Source organism: Rhinatrema bivittatum, chromosome 1 (assembly GCF_901001135.1).
Source record: "Rhinatrema bivittatum chromosome 1, aRhiBiv1.1, whole genome shotgun sequence".
NCBI lineage: Eukaryota > Metazoa > Chordata > Amphibia > Gymnophiona > Rhinatrematidae > Rhinatrema > Rhinatrema bivittatum.
In genome coordinates this window covers 684376960-684394330 of record NC_042615.1, presented here as the reverse complement: position 1 = coordinate 684394330, position 17371 = coordinate 684376960, and the positions used below count along the sequence as shown (strand labels likewise).

Here is a 17371-nt window from a genome sequence, read left to right as displayed (position 1 = left end):
TTAATCCCAACACTAACATACTATACAGCTTTCAGGACTTACAAGACAAATACCACCTCCCTAGCTCGGTCTTCTATGCCTACCTACAATTACGGCATTTCCTCTACAGTAGTGACCTCACAAGTATATCAGGGGCCCACAGAGAACAACTGAGAATCGTCCTGGGAGTGGGAAGGCCCATACTTTATTCCAGCTCCACGTTCTCTAAGCTCTTGAAACCACACCGAAGTACAAAGGGTCTGGAGCGGATAGCTGAGAGATGGGAGTCTCTACAGGGTGTTGAGGTCACGGAAACTCAAATCAAAATATTTCTTAAGAGATCCTTGCAGATTACAGAGAACACCCAATTAAGAGAACTGCAGTTTAAATTCATATGGCAAATATACACCACAACTGCTACTGCAGCTAAAATGGGGGTCTGTTCATCCCCTTTATATCTTAAATGTCAAGTGGAGGATGGGGGTTACTACCATAGTTTCTGGGCATGCCAGAAACTGCTAAACTTCTGGTCTTCTATACAAACTTTCTGCTCCAAGATCTGTGCATACGCCTTGCCACTTTTACCCGAGGCATGGCTTTTAGGCTCCTATATGTTGCCACCTCCAGGCCGGGCTTCCGCTACCCTTTGATCCTAGCAGCTCAAGGCCCCCATTATGGTACCTGACAGCCATAGGCCAGTGATGGGACAGCACAATGCCCCTTAGTGCCCTGCTGGGCCACCAAGGAGCCTCGAGGGCACCAGACCACTGAGCCTGGATTCCTCGGCATACCAGGATGCTTGAGTAAATGGAGACCCCAGCACTCAAGCTGTTAAAGGCCAAAATCCTTGTCACTCAAGGGCTTCAGTGGCACTTGAGGGCTCTCAAGAGCCCTGGTGGTTGATGGCCTCAGGGACAACCAGGGTGCTCAACGGTAATCCTAGTGCCTGTTTGGTGGTGCTCGACATTGTCTAGAGCGGCAACGAAAGGCATCAGTGGCCACCACTCATGATGGCCTCCATGGCAGCCCCACATCTTGATGGCATCAACAGCATGGATGGGACAGAGGCATCAATGCAATAGAGGTCAGTGCCACTACTCCGCCACCTCGAGGCCCAAGGCGCTTGTATGACTCCAGCGCATTGAGAATCCACATCCACAGATGCCTACAGCACAGAAGGCTCTTATGGCATAGAGGGTGGTCACGCACCCTGATGACAGAGGACACCCAGGTACCCTGAAAGCATCAAGTGTGCCCATGGCACTCAATGGCAATCCTGGTCCCTGATGTGGTCCTGACACTGATCAACGGTGCCGGTCACAGATGTGCACAGGCAACAGTTACTGGGCATAGCACCAAAAGCGTGAAAGCAAGCAGCTTGCCCAGGATCCTGTTCACCCTCTCACAGGAGACTGCACTGCCATCACCGATAAGCAGGAGAAGAGGCTATATCATCCAGGGCTCCTGCCCGTGGAGACTAGTTCCTTTGAATGTGGGAAGGATAAGATCTTTCCCCCTGACAGGAACAGTGAGGTCCTCGATCTCTGCAATGTCTGAACATCCATCGATGCAGACTGATCGGTGAAACATGGAACTCCTGCTCAGGCAAGTCCCCAGGCTCAGCAGCCTACTTGGCTCACCCACGGACTGCATTCAGTCAGTCCCGCCAGCACCCGATAAAGGCACAAAAACAAACAGATCAAGAAGAGGACACATACTAAATTACCGATGCAGTATTTTTTTTTTTTTTTTTTAAGGAATAGAAACAGACTGCCAGACTGCACAGCAATTAAGGCCCACCATGTGGCTGGGAGACAAAGGAAAGAAGAAAAGGAAAAATCACTACTGTAAGGTAAAGGAAAGAAAACAGCTGCAGCTCTAGGAAAAAAAAAAAAACAACTTACAAAAACTGAGGAGACAGCAAAGCTGAATACCGTGACACACACAGCTCCCACGACCACATGATGCCGCAGAATAAAAGAGCCCGAGGGATTCTGCCTAGGGGGAAGGGTGATGACTACAGCTGCACACACTCAGTAGGGCATGTTTGAAAGTTCTAGATTCTTTCAGATCAAAGCTCCATGCCTGGCTCCATCCAATGATGTCACCCATGTGTGAGGACTACCATCCTGCTTGTCTGAGAACATATCCTACCAAAAGCAACTTGCTGGGCAGACTGGATGGACCTTTGGTCTTTATCTGCCATCATTTACTATGTTACTATGTAGGGGCAATTAAATCAAGCACAGAGAAATAAATGATTCCAAATTACCCATTTCAACTACTAGGCATGTTGTGAATAAAATTTAATACTAACAAAAATGTCTCCAAGTTACAATATATATATTTCTTTAGACCATCATACTCAATACTCCCAGCATTAAACTTTCAATCGTCTTATCATATGATAAAGTCCATCTCTAAACATGGTAGAGTTTGAGACTCAATCTCTGGGGGTCTAGGGCTGGCAAGATGAAAGAGGGAAGATATTTGTAGTTCCAGTTTATGACAAAATCATTGTAAACCAGTTAAGAGGATATTTTTACTTGCAAAAAAATAAACAAAAAATAGATCAAAGTTTTGGAGATGGACTCAACTATATGATTAAGGTGGCAGTTGAAGGCTTAATGCTGGGAGTGCCTAGTATGATGGTCTAAAGAAATATATGCATTGTAATTTGGAGTCTTTATTTATTTATTTTTAAAATAGGATTGATTGTGGCCTTCCATTTGTGACACTGAATTGAGTTAGGTGAATACAATTTACACAGATTTTGAATTGTCTGTATGCAAATGCCAGAAGTCTAAAAATTAAGATTGGAGAGTTGAAACGTATGGCATCAAAGGAGGATATAGAAATAATGGGCATCTTAACAACCTGGTAGGAGGATAACCAATGGGATACTGATATTTCTTTACAAAGTGTATTAAAAGTGACAGGCCATGTCTAATTGGTGGAATAGCACTATGTTAAGGATGGCATTCAGTCAAACAGGATAGAAGTCCTGCAGGAGACAAAATGCACTATGGAATCTAAGGGTAGAAATTCCATGTGTGTTAGGGAAGACTATAGTGGTAGGGGTATGCTACCGTCCAACCTGGCCAGGATGAAGGAACAGACAGGGAAATATTAAATTAGTAAACCTAATAAATGAGGCAACAATAGTGGGAGATTTCAATTATCCCACTATACTGATTGAGCAAATGCACCAAAGGTACATGTTCAGCCCAATTCATACCCACCCACCAAAAGATTCAACCCCTACCCCGAAATGTAAAAATTAAATACTGGTAGTGGCTGGGCCTGGCACTCCATCCCTCCCCTCCCTACCAAATACATCACCACCAAGTGTTGCCTTCTCAGCACTCCTCCTACCTCCACACAGCCACTCTGAAGTACACTTAGGCGCTTCTAGCATTACTGTGGTTATAGCACTGAAAGCGTACTCTACACCAATAACAGTTTGCTTCCAGCTCTACCACCAAACCAGGGGGGAGTAGAGGTGTTAGACTTTTGTGGTTACGGTGCAAATTGAGGCAGGAAGCCTGCGGTTGTGGGAATTTGTTTAAAAAGGGTAGCCAACCAGATATCAAGCCAGAATTTAGGACTGCTCTGAAGTAGGTCCAAAGTTATCCAACTAACTTAACTGGATAGAATTGAAATTGGGCTAAGTTAGCAGGATAACTGGCATGCCCCGGAATGGTTTTTATCCAGCTAAATTATAGCAGGATGCAGGGACAAATTTAGGATTTGCCATTTATTTATTTAGTTTTATATACAGTCACTGGAATGGTTCACAACATTAAATAAAAAATATACTTACTCTAATATACAAATAAATGAACCTAAAGTGCCTACATTATGACATAGGTAACTTAAAACAAATCTTGGTAAAATAAACCCTACAATCATAAAAGAAACTTAAAATTCTCTAAAAACATCATAAAACATCTCATATCTAATAACAGTTAAGAACATAAAATATCAGTTACAAAACATATAATTAAACAGTTTCCTCCGGTTGTCTCTCCATACAAGCTGGGTCTCAGTGTAAAAGACTTAAAATATTTTTAAGATTGGCTAACAAACTTCATTTAATAGCCAAGTCTTAAGATCTCTCAAACTGTTTAAAATTGGATTCCAGCCTCATCGCTGCAGGGAGCGTATTCCAAATTTTAGGGCCCGCCAATGACAAAGCTCTCTCTCTCTTACCTGATTCAGGTGTGCTGATTGTACAGATGGTAAGGCTAATAGACATTTATTGGCGGAACGGAGGTTTCTCTGTGGCACGTGAAATTTAATGGCAGCATTCAGCCAATATACCTGATCAGCATATATTAGTTTATGTAATATACAGATTGCTTTGAATATAATCTGAAATTCTATTGGAAGCCAATGAGGATTGGAGTGATATGATCAATTTTTTTTTGTACCGGTCAGGATCCTGGCCGCCACATTCTGCAAAACCTGAAGTGTCCTGATAGAGGAAGCAGGCAAACCTAATAAAAGTGAAGTGCAGTAATCTAGGCTACCAAATACGAGAGCCTGCAGTACTGTACGAAAATCATTAAAATACAGTAATGGTTTCAAACGTCTTAGAAGTAATAGTTTTGCGTATCCATCCCATACTTTAATAGCAATGTGCTTTTTGAAATTAAATTCTGGGTCAATAACGATGCCCAAATCCCTAATATTCTCTGATAATTCTAAAGTAGTAGAATCCTGTAGTGTTATTTGATTTGTACTTCTAGGTGATATCTTCCTTTCTAGAAGAATAATCTCGGTTTTTTTCAATGTTTAAAACAAGTCTTAACTGAGTAAGCACTTGTTTTATAGCTTTCAGATACATCAACATGAGTTTGTAAGCATTATCAACTGAATCCTCTACTGGCAATAAGATCTGAATGTCATCTGCATATAAAATATATTTCAGATCAAGACCTGAGAGCAGACGACATAAATGCAACATATAAATGTTGAACAAGGATGCCGACAATGAGGATCCCTGCATTCAGATCGAATTTATTGGAATAGGTATTATTCACTTGTACTTGATAGAAATGGTTTATTTGAAATGATTCGAACCATTTTAGTACTGTGTGTCTGCTATTCCAATTTCAGATAACCTTTTTAATAAAAATTGGACTGTATCAAAAGCCACAGATAAATTTAATTAAATCAGGAGGTATGATTTCCCATGGTCCATCTCTCTTAAAACAGTATCTGAAAGTGATAAAAGCAGTGTTTCTGCACTAAAATGACACCTAAAACCAAATTGGGATGGATATAAAATATCATTGGAATCAAGATGAAATGTTAATTGTTTAAGAACTATATCAGTTTTGCTAAAAATGAAAAATTTGAAACTAGACAGTAGTTACTCAAGATTGTGGGATCAAGATTTTTTTTCTTGAGAATAGGACAAATTATTGCACCCTTTAGGTTGTTAGGAAGGACTCCTTCATTTAAAGACATTTATAATATGGTGATGACGAACAATGATTTCAGGAATCAATTTTAGATCTGTAGTTCGAATGGTATCAAACGGGTGACTTGCAGGATTAAGAGATTTCAATATCTGTTCAATTTCTAACAGAGATCTCATCAAACTTAGAACATTTTTGTGTATCTTTGGTATTAAGGGTAATAGTCTGTTTAGAACTATCGAAATTGGCCAAAAGCTTCTCTATATCATCTTTGAAGAAACAAGCAATTGCATTGCATCGATTTTCAGCGAGGTTTAACTCAGCCTGGTTTGGATCACAAATTAGTCTACAATATTGAACAGTTCTTTATAATTATTTGAATATTTATCTTTTTCCCAAAGAATTCCCTTTTAGCACCCTCTATCAATTTTTTGTAAAGTGCTAAAGATAGACGATAATCTGTTAGTGCATCATTAGTGTTTTCAGTCCCTCACTAAAAGAATAGCATAGGGCTGTTCTCTGCTGAATAAACTTCAACAGAGCTGGAAAGTGGCAAATCTTAGCCAGCCTGCTGCCCCTAAATGTTTGCTGCCCTAGGCACAAACATAATGGGTGCCTATTGACTGTTAATCTGGATTAGGAATTTAGCCAGATAAGTGGCTGAATATGGCAAAACTTGCTATTTAGAGGGATAACTTGGGAATTATCTGTCTAAATGGCTTTTGAATATTGGCCTCTAAATATCTAAATTATTAAACATTTATGTAAATTGCATAGCCAACAAATTAACAAGACAACATCTAATGGATAAATTATCCACAAACCAGAAAAAGAAAAAATATAGAAGTTGTCCTAGTAGAAACCCCAAAATATAGAGAGCAGACAATATATAATTAACAATATAGTTTTAATATAACCTGATATTCAGTTGCAACCAATAAACCCAGATAAAAAACCCTAATGCAAAAAAAAAAAAAAAAAAAAAAAAAGGGAACACCTGATTTATTAACCGTAGTATTAGATAAAGACCAGAAAAACATCACTTCCCCTAGTACTCTTACCCCTCCTTTACCTACCCTGGATCCTCCACTTTATTTTTGTGCCTTTTCCCACACTAATACATTTGTGTAGCTGGGGAGTTATTTAATTCAACTGGAAAATGTATCCAACAATATCTGCACTGGTAAAAACTTAAAAAAAAAGAAGATTGAAGTGTCCATGTGGGAGTAAGTTGTATGCCATCTCCCGCACACACTCAAACTGTTATTGAGCTTTAAGAGCTGATCTGTGTCGGCACCATCAGATGACATCCCCCACCGTTATGGTTGATCCAAGCTAGATGGCTTAACAGAGAAAATTGTGCAAAAGTTCACAACCCAGATGTTGTGGACACTCAAATTTTATAGTATGAAAATACAGAAAGCATGAACTGTGAACCACTTTTTAGCTAGGATTTGGGAATGATCAAGTTACCAAATATCACCATGTAATTATGGATTAAAAATAACCAAGATGATATCTTTGAAGATCATATTAACCCAATGACAATTACATTTCCAAGACTCATGCATACAGAGTTCTAATAAATTACAATTTACCCTCCTTATACAATTTTACAATATTCTAACATCCATCAGTACTCAAATGATCTTCTGTTACAACTTGCTACTTCATCTTCAAAAGAAGGTGCAAAGAAGAAGATGTGGAAGATCAGGAAACTCTGAACTGGGACTATTAAACATTTAAGTTTGATAAAGTTTAAAGAGCCGACATATGCTCTTTTTTATGTTCTATCTTTTGTGCTGGGTCAGCCACTTCAAACTGGATTACATTCAGGTACTGTAGGTTATTTCCTTGTCCCCAGAGGGCTTATAAGTTTGTATCTTATGAGTGAAAGCTTGTTGGCTAGGGGGACTGGGAAGTGAGATGTTACTCTTTTTAATACATACTAACAATGAATGAAAAGCTTTTCACTTAACATGATTTTTCTGTACTAAAACACACATAAGCATACCATTTTAAGTAGTAGAAATATGCATTTATATTTGTATTTACAATACAAAATCATAAGTAAAAAGCCATGCACTACACCTTTTAGAATTGAAGATGGTTACAGTTCACCCTCCACTAACTTCCCTGAGTTATAGACCCATTTCTAATCTTTCTACATTGGAAAAGTTGTTAGAAAAGGTTGCTTATTCTCAACTCCGCATCTATCTACCCAATAGGAATTTACGCTCCATGCACAAAAAACTTACTACAAATCCCCACAATTTGAGTAGCCAGATTAGACATCACCAGAAGATGCGCCTTTTCAGTTGCAGGCATTCAAATCTGGAACGCAATTCCCTGATGAACTAAGGCATTACCCAATCACAGAGTTTAAAAAGAATCTCAAAACTTTCCTTCTCACAAGCACATTTGATGCTGCTCCTGCCTCAAAAGTTTGGCATACAAAACATCCCCTTCGGCATTTAAAATAGCACTGGCCCTTACCACACAGTCATACCTTTTTGTTAAATTGGACAAGATTTTGCATATCTTTTTTTGTAATGTCTATCAACCTCCCGAGTTAGCTCTTCTCTCATTTTTATGTTCTTGTTTTTAGGTTATTATATATCATTTTTAATTATGTATGTTATTTTGTAAACTGCTTTAACCATTAAATATTGTAAAAGCGGTATATAAATATTTAAATAGTTGTATTTATTTTCAGATTTCAAACAGCATTTTGCATAGCTTGCAGTGCAAGTTTCAGAGAAAAAAACAAATAGTGCAGAAACATTGTTACTTTCTGTGATTGATTTTATATTGCAGAATTTTGTTGCATTAACCCTCGAGAATTATGCTGTCAGGAAACTACTGTATTTTTTGCTCCATAAGACGCACTTTTTTTTCCCCTCAAAACTGGGGGGGAAAATGTCTGTGCATCTTATGGAGCAAATTAGGGTAGGGCATAACATTTTTTTTGTCCCCATTCCCTATCCCAACCCTTTAAATTTAATTAACTACAACCCCCCACCCCCAAACTTGCCAAAAGTCCCTGATGATCCAGCGGGGGGTCCAGAGCGATCTCCTGCACTCGGGCCGTCGGCTGCCAGTATTCAAAATGGCGCCGGCCTTCCATTGCTCCTACCATGTCACAGGGGCTGAAAGGTAGCCCCTGTGACATGGTAGGAGCAATGGAAGGCCGGCGCCATTTTGAATACTGGCAGCCGACGGCCCGAGTGCAGGAGATCGCTCTGGACCCCCCGCTGGATCATCAGGGACTTTTGGCAAGTTTGGGGGTGGGGGGGTTGTAGTTAATTAAATTTAAAGGGTTGGGATAGGGAATGGGGACAAAAAAAAAAATTATGCCCTACCCTAATTTGCTCCATAAAATGCACAGACGCCCGGGAACAGACCCTGTTTAGCACACTTTTTTTTTTTTTTTTTTTTAATTTTCCCACTCTGAATCCTAGGTGCGTCTTATGAAGCGAAAAATACGGTACTTTTAGAGGTTCCATCTGTAAGGATTGCACACTTGCATGAAACCAGACGGCGTGCCTTTTCTATTATAGGGTCTCTATTGTGGATCTGTTTACTTGTTTTACTTTCTTTTCAAAAACAGCTAAAGACTTATTGGAGGAAGCTTTTGCAAGTTATGACAAGTAAGATTTTAACACAGTTTAGTGTTTCCAGCACAGTGTTTGGGCTACTTTTTATGTCATGTAAGAAAATTATTCCTTACCTGCTAATTTTCGTTCCTGTAATACCATGGATCATTCCAGACGGTGGGTTATGTTCCATGTCCAGCAGATGGAGTCAGAACACAAAATTCCCAGGAGAGGACCCATATAACCACGCCTCCCCTGTAACAGCTCTCAGTAACTAGACTAACAAAGCCCAAAAGAGAGAGACTAAAAACAGAGGGATCAAGTAATCAAAGACGGAATTGAAATAACCACTGTCCAAATAAACAGCAACTAAATTCTGAACAGTGAACTTGCAAACAGCAGTGCGTGAACAAAAAAAGACGCGCAGTATTCGAAATACAGAGTAAAAGATTGTTAAGAAGGGTAGGCAGGGATGTCCCACAAGCAAACCCCCAAACCAAGGGAGGGTGTCTGGAATGATCCATGGTATTACAGGAACGAAAATTAGCAGGTAAGGAATAATTTTCTTTTCCCTGTACATACCAGGATCATTCCAGACGGTGGGATGTACCAAAGCTTTCCCATCACGGGTGGGACGCAGACAGCCCTGCTCGTATTACCTTGTCTCCAAGTTGACCACCCGACGGAGCACCGACGTCCAGGCGATAATGTATCGCAAAAGTATGGATCGACTTCCAGGTGGCCGCCCTACAAATCTCCTGAGTGGAGACTGAGGAGCTCTCCGCCCAAGATGTCGCCTGGGCTCGAAGAGAATGAGCCTTGACAACCAGCGGAGGGGACTTACCTACACCAAGGTACGCCGCTATGATCGCATCCCTTCAACCACCACGCTACAGATTGTTTGGAGGCCATGCAACCCTTCCGGGGTCCGGACCAGAGGATAAACAGATGATCGGAGAGCCGAAAATCATTAGTCACCTCCTGATAGCGTATCAGAGACCGCCGTACATCCAGTCTACGCAGGTCTCCAGACTCAGAAGAGGCAAAAGATGGTAATTCCACTGATTGGTTGAGGTGGAAAGCCGAAACCACTTTAGGGAGAAAAGAAGGAACCATCCTCAGCGAAACCCCTTCAGGCATGAAACGAAGGTATGGTTCACGACAGGATAGGGCCTGCAGCTCGGAAATACGTCTTGCTAAACTGATTGCCACGAGAAAAATGGCCTTGAAAGTGTCGTCCTTGATGGTAGCCGAGCTTAGATGTTCGAACGGTGAACCACAGAGGACTCTGAGCACCAGATTCAGATTCCACGACGGACAAGGTGAGCGAATCGGAGGCTTCAAATGTTCCACTCCTTTAAGGAAACGGGAGACGTCCGGATGAGAGGACAGAAACTCCTTATTTCCACTGCGAAGAAAAGCCCCCAAGGCCGCCACCTGAACCCGAAGAGAATTGTAAGCAAGACCTAAATCCAAACCTGCCTGCAAGAAGGAAAGGACTTGTGGCACTGAGGCCTGCATGGGAAGAATGTCATTCGCTCCACACCAATCCTCAAAGACCTTCCAGACTCGAACATAGGTAACAGAGGTGGACATCTTATGTGCTTTCAGTAGCGTTGAAATAACCGGCTCCGGATAACCGTGCCTCCTCAACTGACGCCTCTCAAAAGCCAGGCCGCAAGACAGAAGCGATCTGCCTCCTGGAAAAATATTGGTCCCTGGCGTAGAAGACGTGGCAGCTGACCGAGACGAAAGGGACCCTCCACCGTCAAATTGCGCAAATCCGCGAACCACGGTCGTCGGGGCCACTCCGGCGCCACAAGGATCACCGGCCCTTGGTGTGCCTCTATCCTGTGGATGACCTTGCCCACGAGGGGCCACGGTGGGAAAAGATATAGGAGACAGTGGCGCGGCCAGGGCAGGACCAGCGCGTCCACGCCCTCGGCGCCGCGCTCCCGCCTGCAGCTGAAGAAGCGGGCGACCTTTGCATTTCCGACGGTTGCCATTAGGTCTACGTGAAGTGTCCCCCATCGCCGTACTATTATCCACATCGCCTGCTGCGAGAGCTCCCACTCTCCGGGATCCAAGTTTTGTCGGCTGAGAAAGTCCACCTGTACGTTGTCCACTCCCGCTATATGCAAGGCCGCTAGTCGTTGGAGGTGAAGCTCTGCCCACACCATCAATTTGTCAGTTTCCAGAGAGACCAACCGACTTCTTGTGCCTCCCTGGCGATTGATGTACGCCACTGTAGTCGCATTGTCCTATAGCACCCCGACTGCTTGATGGCGTACTATGGGGCAGAAACCCTGTAACGCCAGACAGACCGCCCTGGTCTCCAAGCGGTTGATGGGCCACTTCGACTTTTCCTCCGTCCATCGAACCTGGATTGAGCTGTCCCGACAGACCGCTCCCCAGCCTGTGAGGCTGGCGTCCGTGGTGATATTCACCCAATCCGGGTCCTCCAGCGACACCCCATGAGCTAGGTGCCGCGGTTCCAGCCACCAATGGAGACTGATGAAGGTTCCTCTCGGAATCGGAAGGATTGCCTGGAAATCTCTCGACACCGGCTGCCACCGGGAGAGTAGGGATCTCTGCAGAGGCCTCAGATGCACGAATGCCCAAGGAACCAGATCGAAGGTCGAGGCCATGGTCCCCAGTACCTGCAGGTAGTCCCAGGCAGTGGGCGTCTCGAGCGCCATAAATCCTTGAATCTGCTGACGCAGAGAATGAGCTCTTTCCGGATGCAGAAAAACCCTGGCATTCTTGGTGTCGAAATGAGCTCCCAGAAAATGCAATGACTGGGACGGAACCAGGCTGCTTTTGGTGAAGTTGACAATCCATCCCAGAGATTGGAGAAGTTGTACCACTCTGTCGACTGCAAGGATACACTGCACTCGTGACTTTGCACGGATGAGCCAATCGTCTAGGTAAGGATGCACAAAGATGCCTTTCTTGCGCAAGGTTACCGCCACTACCACCATGATCTTCGTGAAAACCCGTGGAGCTGTGGCCAGGCCAAAGGGAAGAGAGCGAAATTGGAAGTGTTGACCCAAAATTTTGAAGCGTAGGTAATGCTGATGAGCTTGACAAATTGGTATGTGGAGATACGCCTCCGTGAGATCCAACGAAGCCAAGAATTCTCCCGGATGAACTGCCGCTAACACTGAACGGAGTGTCTCCATGCGGAAACGAGGGACTCTGAGGGACCGGATGACCTGCTTGAGGTCCAGGATAGGACGAAAAGTACCTTCCTTCTTGGGAACCACAAAGTAGATTGAATAATGCCCCCGGCCCAGTTCGGCGGCTGGCACCGGCACTATGGCCCCCAATTGAAGGAGACGATCGAGGGTCTGCCGCACGGCTCCCTGTTTGATTAAGGACCCACAAGGGGAAAACAGGAACCGGTCCCGAGGAGCGCAAACAAAATCCAAAGCGTAACCGCGTCTTAGAATATCCAGAACCCATTGATCCAACGTGATTTGGACCCACTCTTCGTAGAAGAGAGCAAGGCGACCCCCCCCCCCAGTTGAGGGACCACCTCGCGGGTCCGTCTGGCATCATTGGGTAGATTTAGCGGATGTACCAGCACCCTGCGCTTCCTTACCCTGGCGGCGGCCATGAAAGGGCCGGTTCCAGGAGTACGAACGAGAAGAGGGAGCCCGAGGTGGCTGTTGCCTCTGAGGACGTGCTCTCCGCTGGTTATGATAACGGTTTCTGGAGTAATTATATGATCTTGACGAACGGGGTCGATCTTCGGGCAACTTGTGCACCGCGTTCTCATTAAGGGACTTGATGATCTGATCCAAGTCTTCGAAGAGGCATCAGCCGACCAATTGCGAAGCCAAAGGAGCCGACGCGCTGAGACCGCCGCCACCATGGTTCGGGCTAGGACCCTTAAAAGATCATATAAAGCATCCGCTCCATAGGCAACCACGGCTTCCAGTCTGTCTGCCTGGTGAGCCTCAGCATCTGGTAAGGACTGGGAGGTTAGAAGCTGCTGCACCCACCGAAGACCCGCTCGCTGTGTGAGGGAACTGCAGATAGCCGCCCGCATCCCTAAGGCCGAGACCTTAAAGATACGCTTGAGGTAAACCTCCAGCTTCTGATCCTGCATATCCTTCAACGCCGTCCCTCCAGTGACAGGAATAGTGGTATGCTTTGTGACCGCTGATACCGCAGAATCTACGGCGGGAACTTTGAGAATTTCCAAAAAATCGGCCGGCAGAGGATACAATTTTTTCCATGGCTCTACCGACCTTAAGGTTGGCCTCCGGGGAATCCCATTCCCGAGTGATCAACTGCAAGATCTTGTGATGAGTGGGAAAAGACTTGGCTAGAAGCCGCAGTCCTGCTAGGAGGGGGTCCCCCTTCTTGAGAGCCGGGTCAGGCCCCACCGGTTCCAGAGGGGAATCAATATCCATTTCCTGGAGTATGTAGGGAATGAGGTCATCTAACTCCGCCGCTTTGAAGATGCGGAGGACCCTAGGGTCGTCGCCCTCCACCTGGGCCGCCAAGGTGGGGTTGTCCTTCCCCCGACGAAGTCTGTATTATCGATGGTGTCCCGGTAGGGCCAAGAGATGTCCCCGTTCCCCCACCTACTAAAGGGGGGTGAGCCTGAGGGAGAGTCCCACCCAGGAGGGGGGCAGGACATGGAGGGTCCCCAGGTCCCGAAGGTCGTGTCTCTGCTCTGAAGAAAAGCCCTGTGCATCAGGACTATGAATTCAGGGGGAAAGGCCTGGCATCCTGAGGGGTCACCCCCCCGGGGGATCTCTCCTCTGCCTATCAGGATTAGACTGAGTAAGGGTCCAAAACGGGCCTAGAAGTGGAGAACGGATTATCTGTGTCCTCCTCAAAAAGCGCGGCATCAGAATCTTGCAACAAAATGGCCACCGTTCCCGCGTTGAGAGGGAACGGGGCCTGGCGCTTCCTTCCCACGCGGTCTGCAGCTCGAATGTCCTTGCTAGAAGCTGGCGCACATTCCCCCCTCGGGGAAACAGCCTGAGCACAGACCCTCTTCAGAAAATAATCCGGCCCTGTCGGAGCCCTCACAAGGCGCCGCGGACTGCATAGCCACAGGGAGAGAGAGAGGAGAGGGAGGCTCTACAGGTGGCTCGCGCCTAAAATGAGCGCCGACCCGGCAACGGACACTTGCCGCGGTCCCCCGACCTAAAGAAGAACTGATGGGGAATTAACCTCCCGACAGCAGGCAGCCCCGGGGAATGGTGCTTCGCAGGGCCGCAGGTCGGGACGTCTGTCGCTCCCCAAAAGGGAGGGGGGAAAACCTGGGTCAGGAGGGAGAGGCCGGCACTACCAACTTTCACCTCAGAGAGCCGAAGTCCAAACATTGCAGTCTTCTGCTGAAAAAAGAAGATGAAACAAAAATACACTTACTCCAACTGAGCCCTCAGTGAGGAAAATGAGAAAAGAAAGAAAACAGGCAACAGCCTGTCAGCAAGTCACCAGGCTAGAGAGCGATGAGCCAGCACCAGTGAAGAGCTCTCCCCCTGCTGTAAGAGGAGCCTTAGCAAAGTGACCTAAGCTGTAAATTTAAAACTTCCTATTTTTTTTTTTATTTTTTTTAAAGTTGATCCCCCTGAGGAGGTAGCCCTAAGCTAACAAGCTGGGGACCACAAGTCCCCTGCTCACATCTGCTGGAGTCAGAACGTTACGGAGAGCTGTTACAGGGGAGGCATGGTTATATGGGTCCTCCCCTGGGAATTTTGTGTTCTGACTCCATCTGCTGGACATGGAACATAACCCACCGTCTGGAATGATCCTGGTATGTACAGGGAACTTGGTTTGTCTTGTTTTATTCATTTTTTATTTCTGTATTTTTATGTTTATCTGAATGTATTTTATGCATTTATATTTTCATGATGTTAGCATTTGCTTTGTAATCCCCTTAGCATGATATATTTCCTATAAGTAGACTAGAAATATTTTAAATTAATTTATTCCTTCACTAGGAAAATTGAGCATTTTTAATAAGTCATACCCATGTTTACAGCATTGTCAGAGAACCTAAAATCAGGTCAGCTGAATATATTGAATGTAGTTAACCGTACAGCTGGAGTTAATTTGAGAATTATGTATCTATTATAATAAAAAAATCTGCTCACCTCACAAGTATTATAGTCTTCAGAATCTAGCAGCCCACAGAGCTTTGGTAAAAGTTCAGGCCAATTTTGTAACTCTCCCTTGGAAGCAATAGTCGTGATGAGAATACCTGAAAAATAATTATATTTCTTAAACATAAAATTCGATAGTATTGTTAACTTCTTAAAAAAAAATGCCAAAAAGACACTAAGAAAACAAAGCATTTAATACCTTTTCCATTTGTCTCTACAGAGAACTCAGTAACCATATGCTTTGTGAATAGAATTGTTAGAAATAGAAGTTAAATGGTATTAGGGTTTTTCAAAAAAATGGAAAATATTTTAGAGTCCCCATAACATGCAACTAGAGAACAGACAGAAGTAAATTAAATTCTGCAGAAACGTAGTGCAATTAAAAAAAAAATCTGTGACAGATTACATCCTGAAGATAGGTTACCTCTTCACATATAGCAGAGTTACTTACCTGTAACAGGTCTCCTTAGAGGACAGCAGGATGTCAGTCCTCACAAGTGAAGAGACATCAGATGTCACCCAGCACAAAACTTATCAAAGTTTCTAGAACTTTGGACATCTCACACTGGCCATGTGCAGCATGCCATACTACCAAATGTCCACACAGGGGCTCCTTCAGTCTAATAAATTTAGCTTATGCTTGGAAAAGCTAACTCCAAAAGGCAGCGGATGGGTTTTGTGAGGACTGACAGCCTGATGTCCTCCGATAACATCTTACATGTGAGCAACTATCCTTTCTGAAAGGAAAGGGGGGGGGGGGCAGTTCTCAGACAAGCCTTTATCTATATTATCTGCCTGGAACCAAATAATGGGCCCTAGGAAAGTTAGAGTTGGATTCCTCAGGAAAAACTGGCCAATCCTACTGTCACATTGGAAGTTTCTGACCCAGTAATAAGATGTGAATGTATGGAGAGAACACTTTCAATAAAGGAAAGAGGATAGCCTCAGCCATTCTCTAAAGAAAACTTATGAAGGAGAGGTCCTCTAGTGGGGACCTCCTTCTTCCTCAAGGCAGCCTGTTGCTTCCTCTGCTTCAGAGACATGACCAGATCTATAGCTGTATCCCAATGAATAATACTTAGTCTGACCCAGACTGAAATGCCTGAGGAAAAGAAACAGAAGCTGCCTTCCTGCATACAAGGCCTCAAAGAGGAAGCATTTGTCTACTGTAGCCTGAGAATAACTCCTATGCATTGTCCAGGAATCAGCTTCGGCACCGGTGACAGTGTTAGATTGCTAGGCAGCTGCATGTACCCCAGCAGCAGTTGGACATCAGTCTGCAGTGATGCACTCTACGCAGGGGGACAGATGCTCTGCAAGGCTTTGTCCATGGCCTCCTGGACCTCTCTGTTAACTCCTCCTCAAAAGATTGCCAATGCCAACACAGGTTGAGAGACAGAAGGGCAGGCTATGCCCTCCTGGGAAACCACAGATGTAATTGATGGCAGGCAGTCTCCTTGGAGACTGGCACAATTCCCAGGAATGCATTAAGGATGAATTCCCCTCACTATAGAACATTTTGGGGCACACAATGCCACAGGCAGAATATACCCACTAATAGAGACTGATGCAAAAAAGCATCAGCATCACAGTATCTGAGCTCTTCAATGCCAAAGACTCCAAACCCATGGACTTCTTCAAATAAGGGCTAGACGACACTCCTTCACTGTGGTCTCTCTCAATGCTCAATATCAAGGGGGCTTGATGCCCTCCTGATGATGATGCATCACCAGCATCCGATACAGCTCCCGAGTCCCTTGGTTTTAATTGACTTATGCAGATTCATCAGAATCTCAGTGCCTGAAGAGCTTATTCATGGACTCCTTACGGGTCATAGCCAAGCATCAACATTCCAAGACTTTATGCGACGCCCCTAGGCATAGGACAAATCTATCATGAGGGTCTATAAGACAAGACATGTCACTGTTTGCACAAGGTTTTTCTTTAAGCCACTGCTAGCCTTATCCATGACCACATGAAAAATTAAGGAGACCAAGTCAAACTATGATCACATGCAGGCAGTGCACTAACCAGGCATGGCAACAGAATGGGAAAGAAACTTAAGAAAATTATCGAAACATATTAGGGAAAAGAAAGACTGTGGGCCCTGCAACGAGTTTTGCTTGATTCTTCAGAGAGAAAACACAAGAGAAAACAGGCAATATGAAATCCATGACCAATGGGCTTCATGAACACATAGCATCATGTCAGCTTGCATATGCCCAGTAGGGTACAGTCAAAC

The 17371-nt window shown here is 44.4% G+C and overlaps 1 protein-coding gene across 1 annotated transcript in view; it reads right to left on the bottom strand.

The window, feature by feature from the left end:
- The window catches only part of TNPO1 (transportin 1), a 685264-nt gene that overhangs the window by 505244 nt on the left and 162649 nt on the right, over positions 1 to 17371 (bottom strand). Inside the window, 1 exon segment of the mRNA XM_029574697.1 lies at positions 15121 to 15227. Coding sequence (XP_029430557.1) covers positions 15121 to 15227 — 107 coding nt within the window.